General features: G+C 52.2%; 1 protein-coding gene across 1 annotated transcript in view; it reads left to right on the top strand.

Moving 5' to 3' along the window:
• The window catches only part of LOC111151511 (rabphilin 3A like (without C2 domains)), an 87,559-nt gene that overhangs the window by 12,524 nt on the left and 49,230 nt on the right, over positions 1-25,805 (top strand). The window contains exon 4 of the mRNA XM_022509542.1: positions 19,097-19,183. Coding sequence (XP_022365250.1) covers positions 19,097-19,183 — 87 coding nt within the window. The remainder of the gene's footprint in view (positions 1-19,096; positions 19,184-25,805) is intronic.

The following is a 25,805-nucleotide window of genomic DNA, read 5'->3' as shown; positions in this document are numbered from 1 at the left end:
GATTGGAGAAGCAGAGCTAAAGCTGTCATCCTCTGTGAATAACGTCATTATGTAACGAGAGCGTCTGACAGAATTTAAATACAAATGGTCACAATTAGTTGGTGGATTTATTAGCAGGGTTGTTGCCTACAAGTTTAATACTACTTGTCAGAAAATCAGTATTCCCATAGACCAGAGACAAAAATGAGAGAAAATAAAAAGTGCAATTTAGGGCAGTGGAGCCACTGATGGGCAGACAATGGTCTTTTGAATAAATAATGCAAAGCTGTTTGGATATTCATCTGGAAAAAAAAATGTATCTTGACTTACCTCACACTGGGCACAAAAGTCAATTCTACATGGATCTCGGATTTATTTATTTATTTATTTATTTATTCAAGCTTTTATTTATTTGTCAGGGAGAGAGGGAGCACAAGCAGGGGGAGGGCCAGAGGGATAAGCAGGCCCCACTCTGAGCAAGGAGCTCGATGTGGGACCCCCTCCCAGAGTGGGTGTCTGTGTCAGCATGGACAATGCCTTTGGGGACCCCCCCACACCCAGATGGCCCTGTCTGGAGGCTGCCCTCACCACCACTGGGGGAAACAGCTCTTCTAGTCCTTTCTCCAAAACCTTCCCAAGCAGCCTGCATGTTCTCTGGGTGTTCCCAGTGCGAAAGCTAAATACCTGGGGCCGGATCGAGCCCACCTTGAGGGGCCAAGGGCTGATGCGGGCAACAGAATGGAGCAGCCCTCTTGGGGAACTTTCACTTCCTCTTAGGGCCAGCTCCGCTCCCTGGGCCTTGCAAATGAAATGGACTTTCACGAAGGGCTGTCTGTCTGCAGAATTTTGTCCTCCGCTCATTCTGCAGTCTTTATTGGGCACTGACTGTGTTCCAGGCCGTGGCGGTACCAGCGATGAACAAGGCAGGAGGCATCCCAGCCCTCGGAAGTGGGGCTAATAACTCCTCTCACTGGCTGTGCAAACAGTGTTGTAAGCGCTTTTCACGCATGAACGTACTCAGTCCTGCTAACAACCCTGTGGGGTAAGCACTGTCCTCATTGCCCTTTTACAGATGGGGAAACTGAGGCACTGAGCGGTTAAGCCTCACCCAGGGGACCTCAGCAAGTTAGTTAGGGGAGCCAGGATTTGAAACCAAGCAGGCCGGTCCTGAGCATCCTGGCTACACACTGGGGCCCTGCCTCACCTCTGTGGAGTGGATGACCTAGAAAGGCAAGATGGTCAAGAATAACTAAATACGCTAATTCCAGAAAGCGGCAGACAAAACCATAGGGAACAGGGGGAGGCACAGTGACAGCCAGTGGGGCAGGAGTAGTAAGGAGCTGTTTTATTTTGGATGCATGGTGTGGGCCCCTGTGAGATGACATTGAGCTGAGACGGTGACAAGAAATTGACGTTGGATCTGAAGAAAGCGTCCCAGGCCCAGGGAAGGGAGGGGTGAGCGGACAAGATGCTGAGGGGGAAGAGAGAGGCACAAATGAGAAGCAGAGGAAAGAAGGCCAGGGAGCCTGGGGAGGGAGAGGGCCCCACAGATGACCCTTCAGATCTCTGTAGGCTGCCCCTTGTCAGACCTCCATGGTGGGGGCTGCTCCACCCTGCTCCTTTGATGTGCTTGAGTCCCCCAAAACAGGAGGCAGTTTTTAGAAATGTTGTTTTAATTTGTGTAAAATGTACATTCCATAAAATTTATGATTTTAACCGTTTTTAAGGGTACAGTTCCGGGGCATTAAGTCCATTCACATTGTTGTCTACCATCAACATCCATCTCCAGAACTTTCTCATCTTGCAAATCCGAAACTCTGCACCCATTAAACACTAACCTCCATTCCCACCCACCCCAGTTCCTGTCACCCGCCAGCCTACTTCTTGTCTCTGGGAGTCTGGCTTCTCCAGGTGCCTCGTATAAACAGAACCCTGGAGCGTTTGTCTTTTTGTGACTGGCTTCTTTCACTTAGCATGATGTCTTCAGGGTCCATGCATGTGGGAGTCTGTGTCAGAAATTCCCGCCTTTTTAAGGCCAAATAATACTCCACTGGGTGTACCTAACCCACTTTGTCGATGCGTGCATCGGTCGGTGGGAATGTGGATTGCTTCCACATTCTCGCTGTGTGAGTAGTGCTGTGAGGAATATGGATATGCAAATCTCTTTTCAAGGCTCTGCTTTCCATCCTCTCCAGAAGTGGCATTGCCACTGCGATTCTGTGTCTCCTTTCCTGAGGAGCTGTCCTGCAGGTCTCCATGGCACCCACACTGTTTTCACAATGCCACCAAAGGTGCAGGAGGACTGGGAGGGGCTAGGTACTCATGGGTCCACCTCCTGGATGGCTGAAGGTCATGCCCGAGCCCTGCCCCCACGCCCAGTCCAGCCCCCTGTCCCGCCCCCATCCCCAGCAGCTTTGTTCGGACCACAAAAACAGCAGCCTCCTCCAACAGCAGCCACGTCCTCTCCTCGCCTTGTCCTTTCTCCTTCTCAACCTAATTCAGATGTAGAAGACGTGTGTTTGTGCCTCATTACCAAGATGAATTTTTTTCATTCAGCTACTCAGGTTTCCTCAATTCCCAGGAAAAGTCACTTAATTCGTCTGCCCTGCGGGCCTGCTCTGGCTGCTTATGTGTTGCCCAGGCTGCTTGGCAGGAATTGACTTGGCTGCTGTTGCAGGAGGATGGACCAGACACCACACGCACACGCGCACACACACACACAGGAGGCAACGTTTGCCTCCCTCCAGCATCTGAGGAACAGAATATCTCCACGAGGGCACACTTCTCTCTTGCTGTTCCGGTGCCTGTGGCGTGGCTTTTCTGCCCCCACGCTGGCTTCTTTCTTGGCCATTCTGTGCAGTTCGGAGCCCATTCTGTTCACTCCATTGTGCCGCTGACCTTGATCTCAGGGTCATCAGGACAAAAGCAGCAGAGGAGCTGACGAGCAAGGATGGCCTCTGGGAAGCACGCAGCCTTCTGAGCTCAAGGCCAGGAGCTTCCCAGAGAGAGAAGGCGGGGGAGTTGTGGCCACTGGGTCATTCCCTGAGGCCCTCTGGGGACTCTCGCCTCGCTCAGCTTCCCGCCAAGCCCCGCCTCCCAGAGCTCACCGGTGGTGACCGACAGTGCGGGGCTGTGTGAGAATGTGTAGCACAGAGGTGTGTTGTGATCCAGGATCCAGAGCACAGGGCTCCAGGAGAGCTGGAGGGCTGCAGAGAAGAGCTGGTTCTCAGCCGTCTGCGCCCAGGAGGGTGGGCTCTGAGGTCCCAGGGGAGGGCGTTTCAGGAGACACAGTTGTGTAGAGGCAGGGTGAGAGGGAGAGCTCAGACTGGTGGCCCATGGGCCATAGCTGGCAGTTGAGGGTGTGGGGGAGTGCCGGTGGGGGACAGGTGGAGGGGGAGAGACAGGCTGGGGGAGGGAAGGAATCCAGCGGGCTGCTGAGGATCCTATAGGCAGCAAAGCCATCGAAGGGTGTGAAAAAGGGAAGGACAAACAGGTGGGTCTTTGGGGAGGTTCCTTCCAGAGACAGATTTGGAGGAGGGAATGCATAGTGGGTTGGGGAGCCTGCTGGATGCTGAATTATCCAAGTAGTAATAACAGGGGCCTGCATTCAGAGAGGAACACCAGGATGGAGACTCAAAAGACAGAAAGGAGTTGTAAATAACAGAAGCCGCCAGTGATTGGAGACCACTGAGCTGCCGTCGCCCTAGGACGCCATGGTCCCCACTTTGCAGGGGAGGAAACAGGTGTGTGTGTGTCCCTCGCCTGGCCGCATGAGGGTCAGTGGCAGGGCCAGATGGCCTTGCCCAGGTGCTATGCTTGTGCTCAGGGACTGGCATGCGGGGCCGGGGCAGGAGCAGGCCTGGGGAGTGGCTGGTGGGACCGGGTGGGGCATGCAAGATCCGAGGCCGAGGCCGCAGCATCTGAAGAGGGACCCTGGAGGGAGACGAGCAGCCCAGAGGTGGATGTTGCGGGGGTGGGGCGAGACTGAAGTGACCTGGGAGAAAGTGAAGATCTGGGTTGAGTAGAAGACTCCCACCTCATGCAGCATGTTGGGAGAGTAGGGGGCAGCTGTCTTCTCCCTTTGACCCTGCCTAAATGACTCATCCAGAGACATTTCTGTGACTTACTGTCCCCATGTGGGTGTCCTGCTTTTGAAGTGCCAGGGCCTCTCTGTACAGCAAGTGAGCCAGGATGGGTCACTGGGCACCTGCTCCATACAGTCAGGTCACCCAGGTGTGACAGGGATCACCCTGAGAAGGATGGATCCATGTAAATGTCAGGGGAGCTGCCCAGTAGGCTGCTGGGGGGCAGAGGCTGTGGGAGAGAGCTGGGCCACCAGGGAGGGCTGGTTCTCCTCTGCTCTGGGGTAGGCGCTGCCCCAGCCTCCTGATTGTCCCTTGCGGGGCCACCTTCTTGTGCTGCCTCTTGACAGTGCCCCTACTCGGGCTTCACCTTGAGCCCTGACTCTGCCAGCACCTGCACCTCCAGCTCTGAGTGTGGCATTCTGGGGACGCTGCCTGCTCCCTGTTCTTCTCCTGCACCAGGGACCCAAGGTCTGGGGGGCACTCCATGGGGTGTCAATACCAATTTTTGTACAGCCTTTGAACTGGAATGGTTTTTACATTTGCAAATGGTTGAAAAAATCGAAGATATATATCTTGTGACACATGGAAGTTACATAAAATTTAAGTTTCAGTGTCCATCAAGTTCTGTGGGAACAGGCTCTGCCAATTCATATACAGCTGCTTTGACTTGACAGTGGCACCCTTGAGTCATTGTGACAGAGAGCCTAAAATGCTTACTTTCTGGCCTTTTGCCAAAAATGTGCCAACCCTTGTCCCAACCTGTTAATATCCCCACAGGGTGCCAGGCCCTCAGAAGTGAGGAGGGGTATGTGTCGTGGGGGGCTGTGGGTGTTGCTGGGGCCCAGAGTATTAAAGGATTTCGTAAGATAGCCTCCCCTTATTTGTATTGGTTCTCTTCATCTAGAATTTATTTTCCCCCTTGGAATTTCAAAAAATACTTTTCACCTTTGCATAGAGGTGCTGCCTGTGTGCACCACCTCCCTTGAGTGAATTGCCTCTCCCCTCTCTGCCTCAGTTTCCTGACCTGAAAATGAAGACTAGGGATAGCACCTACCTCACACAGGGGTGGGAAGGGCGGAAGGAGTGAGGTATATGGTAAGCTCTTAGAAACAGTGCCTGGCATATGGTAACTGCATAATAATTCTAGAAATCAAACAGTACAGAGCATGTAAAATTCAATTCCCCACTCCCCATCCTTCACAGCCTGGGCATTTGTCCTTCTGCCCCCTTCTGTCTCCACATGTGTACAAGTGGGCATAGGTGTGTATACATACATAACTGTAAATGGGACCATAATATACTCTTTACTCTGGTTTCCTTTTTTTTTTTTAACCTTTTTTTCTTTTTCACTCAATAACATCAAAGATATCCCCCTTCAGGTCCATACATGGAAATCTAATTCCATCTGTAGGAGCTGTACGACGTAAGAGAATTTTTCACACTTCCCTGTGACCCTTCTCTTCTAGGCTGCTCACAAACACCCTCTGGGGGTCGGGATTGGGGAGGGACGCAGGGCCCAACCCCTCTCCCTGTTAGGTGTGTTCTCTCCCCACAGTCCCACCTCTCTCAGGGCCACAGCCCCACTCTGCAGCTTGGGCTTCTCTGGTGCACATGCGTGAGCACACTCACTCCTCTGCCTCCACCAAGCCTGCAATCCAGCTGGGGCCGCGGGTCAGGTTTTTTCCCAGGAGGGAGTGCGAGGATGGGCATATCGACTGGGGTGCGGCTGGGACTGCGGTGCCTACGTCTGTAGGTGCGAGCCATCTGCATCTGTGTCACCAGTACCGGCCAGCTCTGTCCACACCTGCAGCAAGTGGACCTGCAGTCAGGAGAGCCTGCCATAGGCACATCTCTGTTCCGATCCCCCCAGGGGACCCTGGGGCAGCATCCCAGGGCCTCGGTCTCCCCCTCCCCTGCCCCCGCCCCAGCAGAAGGAAACCATGAGGTAAGAGGGTCTCTCGGGCCCTTCTAGCACTTTCCTCCTATGAAGCTCAGGCTGCGTCAGCCTTTGCAGCCTTCCTGCCCCAGACCTGCTCCCCAGGGACCAGCACCAGCCTCACAGATCACGGAGCAGCAGCTGAGAACTAAAACTCGTTTCTCAAGCCTCCGGAACGCAGCTGGGTTTCTTGTTTTAAAGCCGTGATCAGTTTGTTTCCCAGTGTGCTTTGGCTCTGGCTGTGGTTGCATCCCTGTCCTCTCAGCAGGAGGAGGCCAGTGTGGGGGTTGACATGTGCTTCTGAGAGCTCCTTTGCCTCTGATGTTTCTCTGATGCCACACGGCCCTCACAGCCCCCCTCAGAGGTAGGTAGGCAAAGGGCAGTGATTATACCCATTTTCCAGATGGAGAAATAGGCTAAAGAAGAGCTACTCTCACTGCTCATTTCAACCCTTTGCCCATATATCCTGTGGGAAGTAGAGAGAGCTAAAGACATGTAGGAGACCCTGCAAAGGAAGGTGCTGTCTGGTGCCAGCTTGCCGGTGGGATACCAAGGGTATTGACCAAGTGCATTCCCCTTAGAGCCCACCATCATAGGGTGCAGTGCCCAACCCTAGCACTTGCCCCCCTTCCTGAAGCAGACCTATTACAGAGTGAGCCTGGGGACTTACCCTGATTTGTCACACCCCTGAGGTATCTGAGTGGCTGGACGTGTGTTGGTGGGGGGTGTCTGCTGGGGGTTCTTGAGTGGTGAACCAGAATCACTGGGAGGCCAGCTCCTCACTGAGCCGGCAAAGGCTTCTGCAGGCTGCAGGGTGTTAGGGACTGTGGTTGGGCCTCGTCCCTGAGGACACCTGTCCAGCACGCCCTCAAGCCCCTCAGGCCCCATCCAGGCTTAGCAGCTCTTTTCCTAGGGTCTGGTCAGGGTAGCTTTGAGAGAACACAGACAGCAGGAAACAGTGTTGGCAAATCTGTTTAGTGGCTGTTACCAGGAACGGTAATTTCGTGCAGCCTCTTGTCCTCTGTTGTGGTAAATAACAGATAATGACATTTCCAGGCAGTGGTGTGGCCCTCACCTCTCCGGCAAGCTGCCACACTTCGGAGGGCCTGCGATTCTTCATCGCTCTCCAGTGGCCTCTGTTTTTCCCTTCACGACATTTCCCTCCCGGCTGTTTGCTGTTCGCTGACCTTAACTCAAGGTGGATTTAGCTGGTTCTCTGTTCCCCCATTGTGAGGAGCATAAGGCGCCTCTTCTGCTGAGGGGAGAGCGGGGAATGCACTCTCCTCCTAGAGCTCCCATTAGCCCTGGCTTCCAGACCAAGAAAGAACCACGCCCTTCTCAGAGACAGCTTGGGGACTCTGTAAGGTCCCTTCCAAACCCTTTCCTCACCTTTGTCATTCCACCTTCTGTGGGAGGCGTGTCTTGACAGATGGAGAAGCTGAGGCCGGGAGGCCTTCCTGAGACCCCTCCTGTCTGGGAACCACACTTGCCTTGCTGAGCTTCCAGGTGTAGCCAGGAGTGTGGCTTGGGCCCTCCGGGGAGAGGGTCCTGAGCGCCAGGAGCCCCTGCAGAGCCTCCCCACCCAGCTCCCAACTGCCTGCAGTGGAGACTCATTCCCTTTCCAGCTCATTCTCTGCTCAGGTGTGATTGGTGTGCTGCTTCCTACCGCCTACAGCATCAAGTCTCACCGTGCCCACATGGTATCCATGGCCTCCTGTCCATTCCCTGGGCACACGCTGGGGATGTCAGCAGCATAAATGAAACACCTGGGCTGGGGGGCCTGAGGCCTGAGGCTGGGGCCTGACTCCACCCTGCCTAGACCGGTCACTGCTCTCCTTGGTGCTCTGTTCAGGATCATCCTCAGGGCCCCTCCTTGATCATTAGTGCTGCTGCTCCTGGAATGTTCTGAAGCCCTAGGGTGTTTGTCTAGTCTGCTGTGTTTTTCAAGTTTAGGGAAAAAAAAAAAGTCAGTTCCAACAGGGTATTTTTTAGCTCCAAGAATGTTCACTGTGTCCCAGGCACTGGAGGGAGAGGGTATTTTCACATAAACTGAACTTTTGAGAGTAATGATAATCCTGTGAACTCAGAGAAGGCAGTGCTGACCCCGAGGACAGATGGGAGTCCCTAGGGGCTGGAATGTCCCATGCCAAGGTGGTGGGCGCAGGCTGGGGGATTGGTGGGGTCTCCTGTCTTGAACCAGGCGGACCCTGGCTTCCTGACTTGGCTTCTCGCAGACCCTGACCAGCCACCCCCAGTCTCCCCAACCCTCCCGTTTCCCAATCTTGTTCTTTGGCCAAGCAACTTGAGGTCATTGGAGGGTTGGCAGTCTCGTCCAGCTTTGGGCCCCACGGTTGTGCTCCAGGTCCCCTTCCGCCTCCTCCGGGTACTGGCCCCTGTGACAGCGCCTTGTCCTTCTGTGCTTTCCCTCTCCACCAGCTCCATCCCTAAGAATCCAAGTGTTCAAGTCCCCTTCAGACTAAGCAAACATTTATGGAGCACCTTGGGCACCATCCAGGTTCTAGAGCTCCCTCAGGGAATGAGGCGGTCAAAGCTTTGGACTTCCCAGAGCACCTTCCAGGGGTGGTGAAATCAACATGGAAAGTTCCCCGATCTGCAGCCAAGTTCCCCAGCTTTAGCCCTTCCTCTTTGTCTGTTGTTTGGCCTTCCTCCCCAGCCCTGGTCCCATGTACCAGCTACCAAGGGCAGCTATTCCAAGGGAGTGCACTCGCACTGCAGGCAGTAGCACGTCCAAAGCCTGACCTTCTCCCTACCCTGTTAACTTCACCACCATACGACCTGTTGTCTACGCTAGCAGCCCAGAATGACCCGGCATCCTTCCTTTGCCTCGCCTCCCTTACCTAACCGGGAGCTGGAATTCCATAGGCATTTGGGAATGTTCTGGAAAAAGAACCTTTGCTGAGAATGTGGAGGACAGATCGACCAGGAACCTGACTGAATCACTCGGCAAAAGCATTTTTTCTGAAACCCAGATCTGATCTGTCCCTCCCGTCCTCAAAACCTGTGGCATCCCCGCCTTGCTTATCGCTTGGCCCCTCCCTCCTTTCCTGGCTGACTTCATGCCAGGGACCTGCTGAAGTTGGGCATTTGAATGCAAACGATCCTTTTTCTCCAAGGAGTCATCCATAACCTTAGAGGGGGCACAGTCCCAGGAGAGACCATTTCAGTATGATGCAATCAGCACTCTAGAAATGTCTACTCATTGTGGAAGTGCACACTAGGGAGTAACTAGTACTTCGCTGGGGTGGTAAATCAAGGAGGGAGCCTTGGAGGAGGAGACATTCGCTTTGTGCCTGAAGGACGTTTGCTAGGCATGAAGCAAGCCTGGGAAAAAGCTTGGAAGCATGGAAGTACCTAGAGTGTTGGGAGCAGACAGTGGGGTGTGGATGGGGGGCCGGGCTGGGAGGGGCCAAGGATCAGGATCCTCAGGTGTGTGTGTGTATGTTTTCTTCTCTCTCTGCCCCTCACCTGGGAGCCTTGCTGGGCTTGCAGCCTGCTCCAGAACCTGGAGTTAGCGGCCTTCAGAGGTGTTTACTGAATGTTCTGGGCCTGCATAAGCTCTGGCCTGCAGCTAAGGTTGCTGCCTACCAACTTCTAGGGAGAGGGATGGTGGAGGCTTAACAGGAGGCTCTTGCCTTGTCTTCCTGTAGAGATTTCAAGTCTTCCAAACATGGGGCTGTAAGGTCAGTGTCTTTGGGGTCACAGGCCCTGGAGCCGCAGAGTTTGTGCGCTAGGGTCTGTTGGGCAGACCTGGCCAAGGGCTCCTTGGGTGGCCAGCACTGAGACCACGGTGAGTGTCCCCCATCCAAGGTGTGACTTTGTGGTGGCCCCTGAGGAGCCAGGCTTACTTGGAGCTGAGTGCTGAGAGGGTGCTGAGAGGGGCAGGGCATTTTCAAGATGCTGGATTGTGAGGACCAAAAAAGAAAAAAAGATCCAGTCTTTTCTTCAGCTGTAGTTCCAAGAACCAACGTTCCTTTAACAGAACCCAAGCCAAATTTCTACCAGGTGGCAGGTGGCTGTTCCAGTGAGAAATTATCCGTGAGAAGTCTAGGCTTCTGAAAAGCAGAGGTTGATGGCTGCAGCCCTGGCTGGGCTGAGGGAGGCTAGAGCTGGCTCTGGGACTTTCGGTTCCTTGTGTTCACGTTCCTGGCACAGCCAATGTCTGTCTGTCCGTTTCCTGGGCCCTAGAAGCATCCTTCTTAACAAGTGGGGGGTTGTAGAGGGCCACGGGCAAGAGGCAAGATCAGGACCGGGATCCCAGTCCAGCTTTCCACTTCCCTTGTATGACCCCAGACAAATTACTGAAGCTGTCTGCCCCGTTCCTGTCATCGTTAAATGAATAATCCGTGTGAAACCCCCATGCTGTGCCCAGCACATGGTATGCATTATATAAGCTCTTGATTTTATTATTACGGACCTGGGTCCCCCTCCACCGACTCTGCCACTTCCTTGTAACACGAACTTGGTCAAGCCACCCCACTTCTCTGGGCTTCCAATCCCTCATCCATGACATTCAGATCATAAAACCACCCTCGCAGGGCTGTTGCGAATGTAAACGAGATTGAATATGATGATGATAATGTGTGTTGAACGCTGAGCATGGTGCCGGGCTCAATAAATGGTGGCTATTATCATTATTATGAGTTGTAATTCTAAGTAACCACGCAGCAGGGAGCAAGATGGATGGAAGCTGGCTCCCTCCACCACCTGGGCCTTTGCCTGCCCTCCCTCCTGACAGAGTAGAGCTGGAGAGCAGCAGGCCACTGTGTAACATGGTGGGGGATACCATGGAGACCACTGGTCCCAGCCTCGTCCCCCAGGGACTCCAGTGGAGCCCACTGGACCTACGGCTAGGAGTCTGGGGGACAAGATGGCCTCAGCCATTGCTCAGGTGCCGTCCATTCCAGGAACCCAGGCTGGCAAGCCAGGTGCAGAAGCAAGGAGTTCTTCCCCTGGGCTGGAAGGAGCTAATCCAGGCTCGAGGATTCTAGTCCAGGACTTGTCAGAGCCTAGCAGAGGAGCAGCAGGCTGCATTCAGAGCTTCTGGAAAGCTTGAAGGTGGAACCCATTGACCATTATATTCCTTCTCCCTTGGCCGGTTGGCTCAGTGACAAGCAAGCCCTGAGGTGCACACCAGGCCCAGGAGATTTTAGGAGGGTTGTGTTCAGGGATTTGATAGAACCGTTCTCAGAGGAGTAGCAAGTTCTTACGCATGTTGATTCCCATTTGTCTGGAAAAGAGGCAAAAACCAGACACAGTCTCTGGTCCAAGAGGTGATGCTGAGGAGAAGTAGGACCAGGAAGAGTTAGTGGGGTTGTGGGGGCGGGGGGCGGTACCTGCCCCCGCTCCCCGGCCCGGTCAGCCTGGCAGCTTCATCTTGCCCAAAGTAGCCTATGACCCTGTCAGTTGCACACAGTGGGGCGCGAGCACAGAGATGATCCAGAGTCACATCCAGTTACGATTTCTTATCATCTGCTTGTGCATGTTAAAAAACCCAGACTTTTTTCGACTTCCCTCTCCACTCGGGGCTCGGTGCTCACTGGCTGGAGTGAGGTGTTTTGGAAGCTAGTCCTGAAATCTGTGGTGCTCCTTTTCAATTGGGAGAGGCGTCTGGGGGCTGGGCGGGCGGCGGGGTGCTGATGGGCTGATGTCAGCAGCTCATCTGGTGGGGGTGGGCCTGCTGTAATCTGGCCGTGCAGCCTCCCAGAAGTCTGGGTGAAGAGGGGGAACTCGGCCCTGCATGGTCACGCACCTGCCACCTGCACCCGGGATGGAGAGAACTGGTGTGTCCCTGGGCCAGCGTTATGGTGGGAAGCACAGAGAGAGTTGACTTCCTTCTGAAATTCTCCGGTTGCCTCCTGGCTAGTGTCTCAGATGGAGCAGCAGATGGCTGGCGTTTTCGAGGCTGCGAGTCTTTGGGCCCCAGTGACTCGGTACTTGCAGGCAATCAGGGCTGAGGTCAGCATGCCCGTAGCCCCACTGGCCCCGGGTGAATGGGAAGGAGGCAGTGCCTGGCTGTGTCCTGTCCCACTTGAGGTATGACCTTGTCTGCAGTTCCGGAGGGGGGCTGGCTCTGCCGTCACTTGGAGGTGCGGGGGATGGTTGAAGGCGTGGATAGGTATCTGGGCAGCCGCTTGGAGCTCAAATACCATGGGGTTCCCAGCCCAGCTCTCCATGGCCAAGTTCCTTAATCTCAAGCCTCAGATCCCTCGTGTAAAACCGGGACAGTAATATCCACCTCCTAAGTTATTATGAAAATTGATAAGGTTCTACATAAAACACCTAATTTGGTGCCTGCTGTCGCATAAGTGCTCCATGGACTATATAAATATTTATAATATGTACATGGGTATCTCAGCTTTGTGAAGTCACCTGGCAGCAGGACCTAGGTTCCTGATACAGAAACTGGGAGACAAGTCCATCCCCAGCACCTTCACTCATGGCCCACGGGGGCTGGTGAAGCCCCTCCAAACCTGGCTTATGTCTGCAGGGTTGAGCAGGGCTGAGCCTCTGATCTGGGGGTCAGGGACTCAGTGACATCATCTGGGAGAGGCTGAGGGACAAGGCTGACGATCTCATTCGAGCCACAGTCAACCCAAAAGTCCTTTCTCCTGCCTGTTTGTGCATGTGCTTTCGGCTTCTTGAATCCATCCTGACCCACAAAAATCCAGATCTGGCCAAAAAATGAACTTGGGGCAAGTAATTTCCCAGAGCATTTAGCATAGGCTTCCTTTAAATAGGAATTCTGTTTATCCATTGGAAATAGATTTTGACCTAGCACGATGGGATTTACGTTTGGGGTGCTATCCTTCCATATATTTTTCTGTGCATATACCGACTTCTAAATAGATACAGGCACTTATGCATATTTATATGGCAGAGTATCACATTCCGCATACTGTTTATAATGTGCTCTTTAAATTTAATTTATTGTGAGTGTTGCTCCATTTCAGTACAAATACAGCTTTGCTGGGATTGTTTCCACTTTTTTTGGTTTCCGTCGTCAGCATTTTTACTGCTGCATAGCTTTCCCTGAAATGCGATCGAATGGTTCCTTGTGGAGGATTCGATCTCTGGCCCCGGGAGCACATCCTGTGGTGGGAGGGGCATGCTTGCTCCTCCCACTGCTTCCCGCAGGTGCTGCCCACATTCGGGTGGGGCCCTGTGTCCCCTCACTCCCCAGGGGTGGGGCAGCTGCTCCGTGAGCATCACAGCGGCGTGGGTCCTCACAAGGGTGTCTCACCTACAGATTACCCTGAGTCACCCTCAGATGATCGGAACTCCCCAGGAAGTCCTTTTCTAGATGAGTGTTGCCAGTTCATAAACCCCTCCGTTTGGTGGGACACCGAGTCACTGAGGACAAGGGGTCATGCCTTGTCCCTTCCTTCATCCATGCCTTCATGTCCATGCCTTCATCCCCTTCCTTCCTAGAACAGAGCCTTGCGTCAGGTATCAGATGTTTGCTGAAGCACCAGATATTTTCAAATGAACCATCTTCGGTATTCATGTCTACTGCCCAACGTACACGTCCCGGCCTCCTTGCATGAACCATTTGAGCACATTTCCATCTCTCTCTGCTTGACTGAGCATCACTCATGAGGCTTTCTGAGTGACGACTGATGGTGCCGTGAAGCCCTCGGGAGGTGTTGAGGGCCGTGTGGCTGTGTCCCGCTCGCTAAATGCTCTCCGACCTCTGGTCCTGTGAGGCGTTGGGGTCTGCGTGCCCAATGGTGGCATTCCTGCCTGCTGTGGGCCCTGCGCCCCCTCCCTTCTCCTAACCAGCAGCAGCTTGGGAAGCCCCACAGACCGTGGGTTCTCCCTGAAATGGGTTGGGGGGCTCACAGTGAGGAGGTAAAGTCCTGGCTTGGGAATAAAATGCTTGAGATCTGGAACAAGTGGCCTCCCAGACCTTTTGTACTTCTGCTCCTTGGCCGTGGTGTGGGAAGGTGAAGGTGTTGGATTGCAGTGTGGGGGTTTGAGGAGAAGAGGGGTGACCCAAGTGGCCTGGATGATGATGATGTCCAAGAGGGCACCCGATGGGACCATGGAATGAGTCTGCACACATAGGTGGCCTGCAGGATGTACCCCTGGGCATGCAGGAGCGGTCACGGGGAGGGCAGGGAACATATCCCTCCTCTCCCCCATACCCCCACATCCTTTACAAAGGACGCTCAGTGTCATTTCCTCTGGGACTGGGCCAGTCTGGCTGAATTCCTGCCCCATGCCCTGAGAGAGAGGCCCACCCAGCCAGCCATCCTGCCACTGCAGACACTCAGTCCCCTGTCAGGGCTCTCCTGCTGTCCTGCTCGTGAGCACCACATGGTGTGGGTGGGAGCGCACCCGGGCCTGTGCTGCAGACTGTTTCCTGTCTCTGGGTCTCTCGGCTCCCCAGCAGTTCGGCATGTTCTATGAAGGGCTATGTCTTGCTTTCTCAATGATAATACTAAAAGTATCTCCTGTTTATTTGTTCATGCATTCCACAAGTATTCATTGTGCTGGTCACCGGAAACAGGAAAGTGAACAGAAATAGACATGGCCTCTGACAGCCTAGTAGAGGCAATGATAGTCACCATACCTGAGGGTAAAAATCTTGACCTGACAGTGGAGGAAAACAGGAAAGAGAAAGTTACAGAAGCTCCACTGAAGTACGAAGTCAGGGAAGGCTTCCTTGAAGAAGTGGTGCTTTTTGCTGAGGTCTGAAGGAGCATAGGTTAACAATGAGAGAGCATGACCAAGTATATCCCAGACAGAGGGAGCAGCATATGCAAAGGTCCTGTGGTGGAAGAAGCAAGTGAAGACCAGAGCCTGAAGGCAAGCCCACATGGCTAGGTCTCAGAGCGTGGAGAGCAAGGTGGTAAAGCCGGGGAGAAGGGTGTGAACTAAGGCAGACGAGGAGGGTCCAACCCGGGCATGCATGGCACACCATGTAAGAGCAGGTGGCCTCCATCCAGAGAACAACAGGAAGTCTCTGGAGGTTTTTAAGCTGGCAGGGACAGGAGAAATGACATGATTAGATTTGCATCTTGAAAAGATCACTCCTGCTGCTATGCCGGAAGCAACTGGAGGCTGGCCACAGTGGGGGTGAGGAGATGTGCTGGGAGGCCACGGTATAGGCAGGGGCACTGGTGATGGCTGCAGTGTGGACTGGGGTGGGGGGGGGGCGGCTCACAATGAAGGGGAAGTGACTGTGCCAAGGGAGATGTAGAGTTCTCAGCGATGGATTATTTGGTGGGAATGAGGGAGGGTGAGGACCAAGGACATTTCTAGGTTTGGGCCTGTGTGACTGATGGGTACTGGCATCCTTCGCTGAGACAGGTGTGCGGGGAAGAACTGTGGTTGTTGCTGCTCTTTACCACATAGTACGCTAAGCACTTTCATGAATCATCTCCTCGATCCTTCCAACAGTGGGAGTCTGCCAGTTACCACTGTTTTACGGGCAAAGAAGTGCGGCTCAGAAACAAGTCCAAGTTTGCATCTATATGGCAGATTGTACTTTCCTGCCCCAAAGCCTGTGTCCTGCGGCATGAGCCACCCCCTCTGAGCTGCAATACATATTTGCAGAAGGGACGTGGAGGGAAAGAAGAGAGAGCACGTGCAGGCTGAAGGCCTGGAGCTTTGTTGGTTCTACTCCGAGGCTGACCCAGGAGCTAGACTTGTACTGTTTAACGCCCACATGGTTGCAGCTGCAGGAAGTGACAGAGAGCCACGGCCCGCAAGCTGGAGCTCGCTCCCCCTGGGCAGTTCCACTCTGTGGAAACCCATCTCAGGCAGGAAGTAAGGGACCACCCCAGGCCCCTCCCCCCGACACTGCCCCTGACATAATGGTGCAGTGTTTCCTTTGCACCGAGTCGATATCATGGCTGCCTTGTCCTCTCTGTCCTGGGCTTTTTAAAATGCCACCTGCCTAATTTTCTTTATTGGAACCTTGGAGCAAAGACCAAACCGATAAGGAGAAAAGGCTCATTATTCTCTTATTGATCCAAGATTTAATAGAGCAGCCATTGTGTATTATTTGAACAGAAGCATGTTATCTTTTTGCTGGCCCAAATTCCCCAGCCAGGGATGCTGCAGACCCATGAAGATGGCAGAGGTGGCGAGAACTGGGGTTCTCCGCCAGTGATGGCTGTTACTTGAAAGCAGGCTTGTGCGTGGGCTGGGGCGGGTGTGTCCTGTTGTGCTACCCCAATCCCCCACAGCACCCCACAGGACAGGAGGCAGAGGGCACACTGGGGACATGCAACCCATCCCTCTTCCTGGGAATTAACTAACAGCCTTTGATGCAGCTTTTGGAGGGCGGCTGGTCCACACCACTCCTGTCCCCAGGCTGGGCGGTCTGCGTCCCACGGTCTCTGGGGAGAAGACAACACGGCCGTTCTGCACTCTCCCGGTTTCTTGCAGTGACCCCAGCAGCGCAGATGTTCATTCCACCAGATATTTATTGAGGGAATGTGTGTGCCCACCCTCCCAGCCTCACTTCCAAGTGTTCGCTCCTGGAACCCGTGTCCTGCAGCTGGGGAGCAGTGTGGCTGCTCCCCCATCCCCAGCAGAGCCTTGACCCAGGGTCATCCTGCGTTGCCTTCTCTGCCTAGTCAAGAGGCATCAGCCACACTCCTGGGGACATGAATCAGCTCCCTGGAGAGCCATGGGCACCTGCTGGGCACCTGAGCTGGGGAGGGAGTTATCCAGCTTTCCTGGGGTGTGGAAGAAGGAAGCCTCCTAAATCCTGACTGTCCCCCATTTGCTGGGGGGCCTTGGGCAGTCGTAAACACTTCTGAACCTGTTTTCTCATCCTCATAATGGAGAGCATGACACTCCCCTTGTTCATACTTTGTCACCAGGGCCCTAGTGCGTGGCGCCTGCCATTGTCAGTAAATGGTAGTAACTGGCCCTCTCTCCTCTCGTTATTCCTCACATGTTCATCTCACTGGGAGGGGCAGGGTGAGCTTAGAGGGCGAGCTGTCATCCTACCTGCTAAGCAGTAGGAAAATCGCGCCACGCTGGGAGGGCCTCACTTACTCTCACACATGTGCCATTCATTTGGGATGGTGGGAAACAGCAAGGAAAACAGCCAACTCGGGGCGCCTAGGTGGCTCAGTGGGTTAAAGCCTCTGCCTTCGGCTCAGGTCATGATCTCAGGGTCCTGGGATTGAGCCCCGCATTGGACTCTCTGCTCAAGCAGGGAGCCTGCTTCCTCCTCTCTCTCTCTGCCTGCCTCTCTGCCTACTTGTGATCTCTGTCTGTCAAATAAATAAATAAAAATATTAAAAAGAAAAAAAGAAACAGCCAACTGGCTTCAGGGTTTCCTTCTTCTCTCTTTACCCCCAACAGGAAAGGCCCGTGTTGTGCTTTTCCGAGGCCGATCTTGTGGGCTTATGGGGGCCCCTGTCCTTGGGGTAGAACGGTTGCTGGGAAGGGTAGGGGGAGTCCCCAGACCAGGTCAGGAGAGGCAGCTCGGGCCTTCTGGGAGACAGGCCACTGGCCCCCAGTGATGCTCAGCCCCAGCCTGTCACACAGCCCAAACCCAGGCCTGGTATGAAAGTGGCCGGGCCTCCATCCCCCTCCGAGGGACCACAGTTGCTCAGAGGGAAAACAGCAGAGTAGTGGGCACCCCAGACAGCACTCACTGACCCCTTCCCAGATGGACTGCACCTCCAGAGACCCCCAGCTCAGGGCCTTCACAGGAGCTGCCCAGGGGCCCCAGCTGTGACTGGGATGGACTTTCTTCCGGCCCAGACAGACGAAAGCTTGAAGCAGGTTGCATTTTATTTGGAGAAATGGATGTGGCACTTCTCATACCTGAGTGTTGAATGGTAGCAAATGTCTTACCACCCCCCCCCCCCCCACCCCCCCCATGTATCCAAGCTTTCCTTCTGCCGAGAGCTGGCTCCCACCTCCCGCGGTGCTGGGCTCATCCACCTGATCAGGCGGTGACGACATGCTCTGGGAAGCCAAGTCGGTGACATTTCCCTCTCTGAGGAGAGTGTGTTCCTTCCTCAGTTGGCAGCCTGCAGAAAAGGCCAAGCTACAGATCTCACCTTCCCTGGGTGGCGGGAGGCAGGAGAGAGCCCCCAGCCTGGCAGGGACAGGGTGGCTTCCATGGGGGTAGGAAGATGGATTAGCAGGTGGGGCAGCTCTCTGAGGAGGACACGTGGCCGCTGAGTCATACTGTGCCTGGGTTAGCTGGAAACAGGGCCCAGCCCCACAAAGTCCCCCCTCCCTCCCTGTGAATTTCATCTGGCCTTGCCCAACCCCGCTTGCTGCTTGCTGCTGTGTGTTTCAGAGAAGCGAGACGTGGATGCACAAGTCATGAACTTCAGCAACACTGTAAAAGGAAAAACACTAAGGAAGCTAGGTTCGGGCTACTTAGGCGTCTGGAGAAAATTATATAAGGCTCTAGAGTCGGACCTGAGGCTATCACTCACCTGCTGCGTGAACTTGGGCAAATTTTCCAAGTACTCTGACCCCCGGGTTGCTTGCCTGTGAAACGGGCCTCCTACTTACATAGCAGGGCTCCTGGAATCATCCCGTGGGCAGTGTGGCATAAACCTGCCACCGGTGTTTCTCCCCAGATCATTCTCTCACCTCGTCAGGCACGCATGTGAGGTCTTTGTGCAGTTGTATACAAATGTGTGTGTTCGTTGTTGAACAGTATCATTTGCTGCTCTTGTTACCAGGTAGCGACATAATCTGCTAAGTCAAGGCCACATCGTATTCCGTTCTGCTGGCCTGGATCTTCCCCTGGTATCAGGGGTTTGGGTTGCTTCCAGCTCTTTACTGTGGAAAATGATAAGCCATGAATATCAGCCAACTTCCTTTTTTATGGGACCCTAACAGAATGCAGTGGGGGCGTGGTGGGGAATTTACGTCGTGGCGATCCACGGATGGGTACCCCTGTCGTGCGCTAAAGCCGGCTATGGGTTTTAGGTGATCTGTGCCCTTTGAGTTATGTACCCTGCTGGTCTGAGTCTCACACCATCCCCTTGGAAGATGCCAATGGGTTCCTTGGTCAGTTTCTCAGCCCCTCAACCAAGGAGGAAGTAGCTGAAGTGCTTACATTCCTGTGTCCTCTCTCTTGTAGAAAGTCTGCACCAAATGTGGGATCGAGGCCTCCCCTGGCCAGAAGCGGCCTCTTTGGCTGTGTAAGATCTGCAGCGAGCAGAGAGAGGTAGGATGCCCAGCGCAACAGGTGGGGGTGGGCTGGGGTGGGTCCAAGCACACTTGCAGTTGGGGAAATCCATGGTTGGTCTCTGGGAGGGCCTTCTCTAGAGGCCAGGTGGGACCACTGAGGATGGCCAGGAAGAAGGGTGGGGAGGGTTAGTCTGCTTGCCTGTTCCGCGTGCAGAGGGGGCAGGGGGCCCTGGTTCTGCTGTGCCTGGGCCCCGTGGTTTCGGTGGGAAGTCCCTCACACTGAGCACAGGTGCGTATAGCATTTTGGGCGAGGCTCTTATTACAGTAACAGCAATGGCTATCCTAGGCTGTTAACTATGCACCCGGCACTGCATCAAGTTCTTTATATAGATAGATTCTTTCCATTCTGACACCACCCCACGGGCGGTTGCTATGATTATCCCCTTTTACTGGTGGAGCAATGGAGACACAAGTAACTTACAGGCACACTAGCTGGTGGGAGAACTGGAAACCCAACACAGCCGTGGTCTGCCGTGATGATACCACCCCAGAGTCCCTTCTGGCACGAAGCTTCCATATTTCTAGTTCTGACCCCATTTAAGGAGAAGAAATCAAGGCTCAGTGAGTTCTCTGAGGCAATCACAGATGGGGGGCTCGAACTGTGTCTCCTAACCCCAAACCCAGGGCTCCCTCCACTGTACCAGGGTCGGGGCTGAAACAGAGGATGTCAGCACGAAGCTTCTCTCCGTGGAGGGTCACGGGGCAGGGATCTGCTAACAGAATGAGCTGGGCACAATGCAGCATACCCCTGGTTTTCCAGGTGTGGGTTTATTTTTTTACTTACCTTGCTTGGCAACTGATACGGGCTTTTAATCGGAGGATCCATAAAAGGTCTTCAGTTGTGGGAAATTTTCAGCTGTGCTGTCCTTGAATATTGCCCTCCTGCTAACGCATGTCTCCTCTCCTGGAAATCCCCTTGGATCCATTGCCAAACCTCAATCCATCCTCCAGGGGCTCCGAACTGCTCTTTCTTGTTTCTTCCTTTGTCTTTCTGGATACTTTCTGGGGAGAGTCGTTAGTACTGGGTAGTCTTTAGTTCATTAAAGCTTGGGACCGTCTCCCAACTGTTGGTTTTGTCCTTTGTCTTTCTTAGCGTCAGCTTTCCTCAGGTGTCTTGGAATTTGGGTCTGTATGCTCAGCTTGAGTGGGAGTCAGTCTGTCTCCCTGCCCCACCACCTCCAGCCAGATCTCCTGCCGAGGGGTCTTGCGTTTCCTCCACCCAGGGCCTGGGTCCCCCCTCGCCCCCCCACCCCCAAGTGCAAAGCCATGTGTCTTGGGTTAGTGATTGTCCACAGTGACAATGGGGATTATGCCCAGAGTTGATCATCACTGACTTGGGCAGGGCGGACGTCTGTGCTCTTTTCAGCCTCCTTCCCCCGGTGGGAAATCCCTTCACCAGCTCCCATTTTCAGTGGCTCTGGTTCTGGTGCTCCACCTCCCAGGTGGCACTTTTAGTCCCTATGGCCTGGAAGGCTAAGCTCCCAGCTGCCTCCCTCCACCTGCTTCTGGACTCAGAGCTCAGTAGGCTGTGCCTTCAGCCCCTCAAAATAGTAACTGTTTGGAGTCTCTAATCCATTGAGATAGATATAGAGAATATATCTTATTTTTAAACACAGATAACTTTTCTTGTTGTTTTTAGAATATTCTTATCAGTCCCTGCTGTGTTTTTGGAACAAGGAAGGTCCTCAGAGTATGAACTATCATTCTGTCTTGCCTGGAGTTCCCTGATTTCTCATCCATTGCAGGGTGAAAGCACCAGAGGTGCTGTGGGAATCGAACAAGGTCATTAAAGTGTACAAAAGGCACATAAATGTCTGTCTTGAACAGGAACTTCATAATATCAGAGGCCTCCCTCTCACCCAGGCAGAAATCCCCACTTTGAACCTGAGGTCTTTCTGGGCTTCAGGGTTCCCTTTTAAGAGGCAGGGATATCCACTGCCACAAGAGAGGAAATTCCTTCAAAGAGTATCTTGTGGCAGACACTTAGCAGGATGAAATGACAGTCACCCCCAAGCTGTGGGAGGACAGAGAGGAAGGAGCTGCCAGGGAAAAGGAGGTGGAGGATGAACTCAGCAAATGTAATGATTTAGTGGAGCAGTCCGGAGGCAGCTGCCCCTGGCCAGCACCCCCTCAGGTCACCCTTACGCTACCACCCCCCCAACTGTCCTGAGCTGCCTCGTGCAGGGCCCACCACCGGCCCCTCCTAATCTCCAGAGCCCAGAAAAGTCCAAAATAGCTTAGGATGAATTTTCTTATCTCTTCTAAGGCAAAGAATATGAGGCTGTGCAGTGTGCTATCAGTTTGTCCTTGAACTTCTAGAGGCCGATACAACTTAGCAAGATCAGGAGTGCTCCTCCGTTCCCTCTCTGTGGCACCTGGCATACCGCAGCCAGTTAGGGGGTGTGGCTGGGCCGCAACAGACGGTACGCAGGTCTTGAAGGCTGCGTGCCCGTGGAGGCTGTATCTAGGGGCTGCTTTGGGGGTGGGAGAGTGACAGAGTAATTGGTTTCCTCATGCCTTTTTGTCTTAGAAAAAATTATCTAATCACAACAAAGAGATAGTTAAATAGAAAGCATTTAAAATGTCATTTTAAGTGCCACTTAGAGCTGGTTCTGAGCCTGTGATAAAAACGTGGCGTTCTGTCCTGCGGCAGAAGCTACATCCTGATGGGAGAACCTGAATTTTCTGGTAGAGACTCATATTTTTGTGTCCAGATGCTCAGATCTGCCTCTCCTTTTGACATGTCCCTCCTTGTCCTCTCTGGCTGTAATTGTCCAGATTTTTTTCCTGGGTGCTGGTTAAAGGTCCCGGGTGCTTTCAGGTTGGTGTTGCTGCCTGCTCTGTGTACTTCAGCCCCACCAATGTGAACTTCAGCCCCAGTTTAATGCGTTTATCCATTTGAGCATCCAACATGTATTTACCAAGCATCTTCTATGTGCTAGGCAAAGTAGCTCCTCTCGTGGGAGAGGGAGACCACCAACATCATAAATCCTGCCATGTCACAGATGGTGACAAGGTGCTCAGGGTAAAGGGGGGAGGGTGCTGGGAATGTGGCAGGTAGCTGCTGTGTTTTATGTGGCGGTCAGGGAAGGGCTCATGGATGAGATGGCATTTGAGCACACTATGTTGTTCTGTGATTGGAAAGTATTCCAAGTGGAGGGTATAGTGAGTGCAAAGGCCCTGAGGCAGGCAGTCCTTGGTAGGCTTGAGGAACAGCAAGGAAGCCAGCGTGACTGGAAGATGTGGTCAGAGATGTGGCAGGGAGTCAGAGCATGTTGGTCCTTGTAGACCGGTGTAAAGACTTTGGCTTTTGCTCGGAGTGGAAGGGGGAGCACTTGGAGGGTCTTTAACAGAGTAGAGACATGACCTGAATTCCCTACCTCTTTTTTTTTTTTTTTTAGATTTTATTTATTTATTTGACAGAGATCACAAGTAGGCAGAGAGGCAGGCAGAGGGAGAGGAAGCAGGCTCCCCGTCGAGCAGAGAGCCCGATGCAGGGCTTGATCCTAGGACCCTGAGATCATGACCCAAGCCGAAGGCAGAGGCTTTAACCCACTGAGCCACCCAGGCGCCCCTCCCCTACTTTTTTTTTTTTTTTTTAAGATTTTAAAATTTATTTCACACACAGAGATCACAAGTAGGCAGAGAGGCAGGCAGAGAGAGAGGAGGAAGCAGGCTCCCCGTCGAGCAGAGAGCCCGATGCGGGACTTGATCCCAGGACCCTGAGATCATGACCTGAGCTGAAGGCAGAGGCTTTAACACACTGAGCCACCCAGGCGCCCCTCCCCTACCTCTTTTTTTTTTTTTTTTTTTTTTAAGATTTTATTTATTTGACAGAGATCACAAGTGGGCAGAGAGGCAAGCAGAGAGAGAGAGAGGAGGAAGCAGGCTCACCACAGAGCAGAGAGCCCGATGTGGGACTCAATCCCAGGACCCCGAGATCATGACCGGAGCGGAAGGCAGAGGCTTAACCCACTGAGCCACCCAGGTGCCCCTCCCCTACCTCTTTTTAAAGGATAATCTGGCTATTGTTTTGAGAATAAATGGTGTATTATAATGTCAAAGTCAGTATGATGGTATTTCAGCTCTCTTAGTTAATATTATCCTAGATATTTAAGTTTTTAGCTGTTGTTACTCCTTGAAGTTTTCATTTATTTATTTAATTTTTTTTTAGATTTTTAAAAATTTATTCATTTGAAAGAGAGTGTGTGAGCAAGAGCACAAGCAATGGGGAGGGGCAGAAGGAGAGGGAGAAGCAGGCTCCCCACTGAGCAGGAAGCCCGATGGGGGGCTCAATCCCAGGACCCTGAGATCATGACCTGAGCAGAAGGCAGACGCTTAACTGACGGAGCCACCCAGGTGCCCCTGTTGTTTTTATTTATTTATTTGACAGACAGAAATCACAGGTAGGCAGAGAGAGAGAGAGGAGGAAGCAGGCTTCCCGCCGAGCAGAGAGAGCCTGATGCAGGGCTCGATCCCAGGACACCGAGATCATGACCTGAGCCGAAGGCAGAGGCTCAACCACTAAGCCACCCAAGCGCCCCTGTTGTTTTTATTTTTAAGTAATCTGTATGCCCAACATGGGGCTTGAACCCACAACCTCAAGATCAAGAGTCACATGCTCCACCAACTGAAACAGCCAGGCGCCCTGAAGTTTTCATTTTTTTTAACATTACATACTTTACTCTTTTCTGATTATGAAGTTATTGTGGATTATTGACATTTACAGTGTATCAAAAAGCATAAAGAAATACACTCCCCCTCCCCCAGAATGGAAAATCTTAGGATCCAGAGACAATCACTGCTAACCAACATCTTGGCATGTTTACTTCCGGTCTTTTTTCTACCTTATTTCTTTATATTGTTGAACCTATGTTTTAAAATTAACATTGTATTGTAAGTAGTTTTCAGCACAGTCATTAACTCTTTGAAAACATTCTGCATGTGGCTATGTTTGCTTATTTAGGATATCTAAGTTATTTCCTTTTTTTCCCTTATTAACAACCACGGTATATATCTGTACATAACTTCTTGCCTGCATTTAAAATTATATCCTCAGAATGGATTCTTGGAAGAGAAAAATAAATAGCAGCATTTATATTCCCTCTTTTCTTATAGACCTTTAAGTTACTACTTTTGATTTATTCCATAATTAGCTGGCATATAATTTTGTGTAATCATAAATAAGGGCACATGCATGGTATGTCTTTTTCTATCTAGTAATAACCCTTGCTTTTATTTCTTAATTTTTTGAAAGGATTTATTTATTTATTTATTTGAGAGATGGAGAGTAGGGATGGGGTGGAGGGAGAGGGAGACAGAGAATTCCAAGCAGACTCACCACTGAGCACAGAGCCCAACGTGGGGCTCCATCTCACAACCCTGAGATCATGACCTGAGCCAAATCAACAGTAGGTTGCTTAACTGGCTAAGCCATGCAGGTGCCTCAATAGCTCTTGTCTTTATACAAAAAAGACACTTGACTGATGGTAGAATTGATACTCTTTCTCACTCTGAATTCTGTGGATTTTGTCCCTGTTGTCCGCCAACCACATGTGAAAAGAATCACCATGAGGGAGAGTCAGCAAATGCAACAAGTAGGACTGGTTTCCAGAGAACGGGAGAAAATAGAGAAACTAGAGATATAAATACATTTTTTAAATTAGTGAAGTAAAAGAGATAAGAGAAGGAAGAGAAACCACATCGAACAAACAGGACCTTTGAGAAAGGAATCACCAAATTTGAAAAATGAACCAAGTGAAATTCCCTTCCAATAATTTCAAATGGTTCATTTGAAAAAAATGAACCATTTTCATTTCTAAAAAATGAAAAATGTGGGGTGCTTGGGTGGCTCAGTTGGTTAAGCAACTGCTTTCAGCTCAGGTCCTGGTCCTGGAGTCCCAGAATCCAGTTCCGCATCAGGCTCCCTGCTCAGTAGGGAGTCTGTTTCTCCTTCCCTTCTTATGCTCTCTCTCTCTCATTTTCTCTCTCTCTCTCAAATAAATAAAATCTTTAAAAAATAAATAAAAATGAAAAATTTTATTAATAAATTTAAAAACTCAATTGAACTTAATTTGGTAGTTTTCTAGAGCAATAATTTAACTAATGTCATTCCTATTAACAGCCACATAGGCTTCCTTATCATTTGCTTTTTTTTTATTTCTTTATTTATTTGACAGAGATCACAAGTAGGCAGAGAGGCAGGCAGGCAGAGAGAGGGAAGCAGGCTGCTCACCGAGCAGAGAGCCCAATGTGGGGCTCGATCCCAGGACCCTGAGATCATGACCTGAGCCAAAGGCAGAGGCTTAACCCACTGAGCCATCCAGGCAGCCCCATATCATTTGCTTCTTATCAGTTGTTTTTTATTTTTGATCCCTGGTTGTCACTCCCAACAGCCTGGAGTCCCAAGGCCCTATTTCTGCTCTACCAACTGTCATGAATATGATGTCTTTATGTTTTTGTGACCACACAATAATACAGTCTTTACCCAATTAGCCTTTTTTCAACTTGCTGCTACATAAGCATTGGATCTCCCCACTCCCCTCCCCCACTCCCATCTCCATTCCCTCCTTGAACAGGCACAATCTGTAGTCACTTTT

This window comes from Enhydra lutris, unplaced genomic scaffold (assembly GCF_002288905.1).
Source record: "Enhydra lutris kenyoni isolate GAN:26980312 unplaced genomic scaffold, ASM228890v2 scaffoldscaffold26, whole genome shotgun sequence".
NCBI classification, from domain to species: domain Eukaryota; kingdom Metazoa; phylum Chordata; class Mammalia; order Carnivora; family Mustelidae; genus Enhydra; species Enhydra lutris.
Note: the sequence above shows the minus strand (reverse complement) of the source record. Positions and strands in the feature narration are given on the sequence as shown.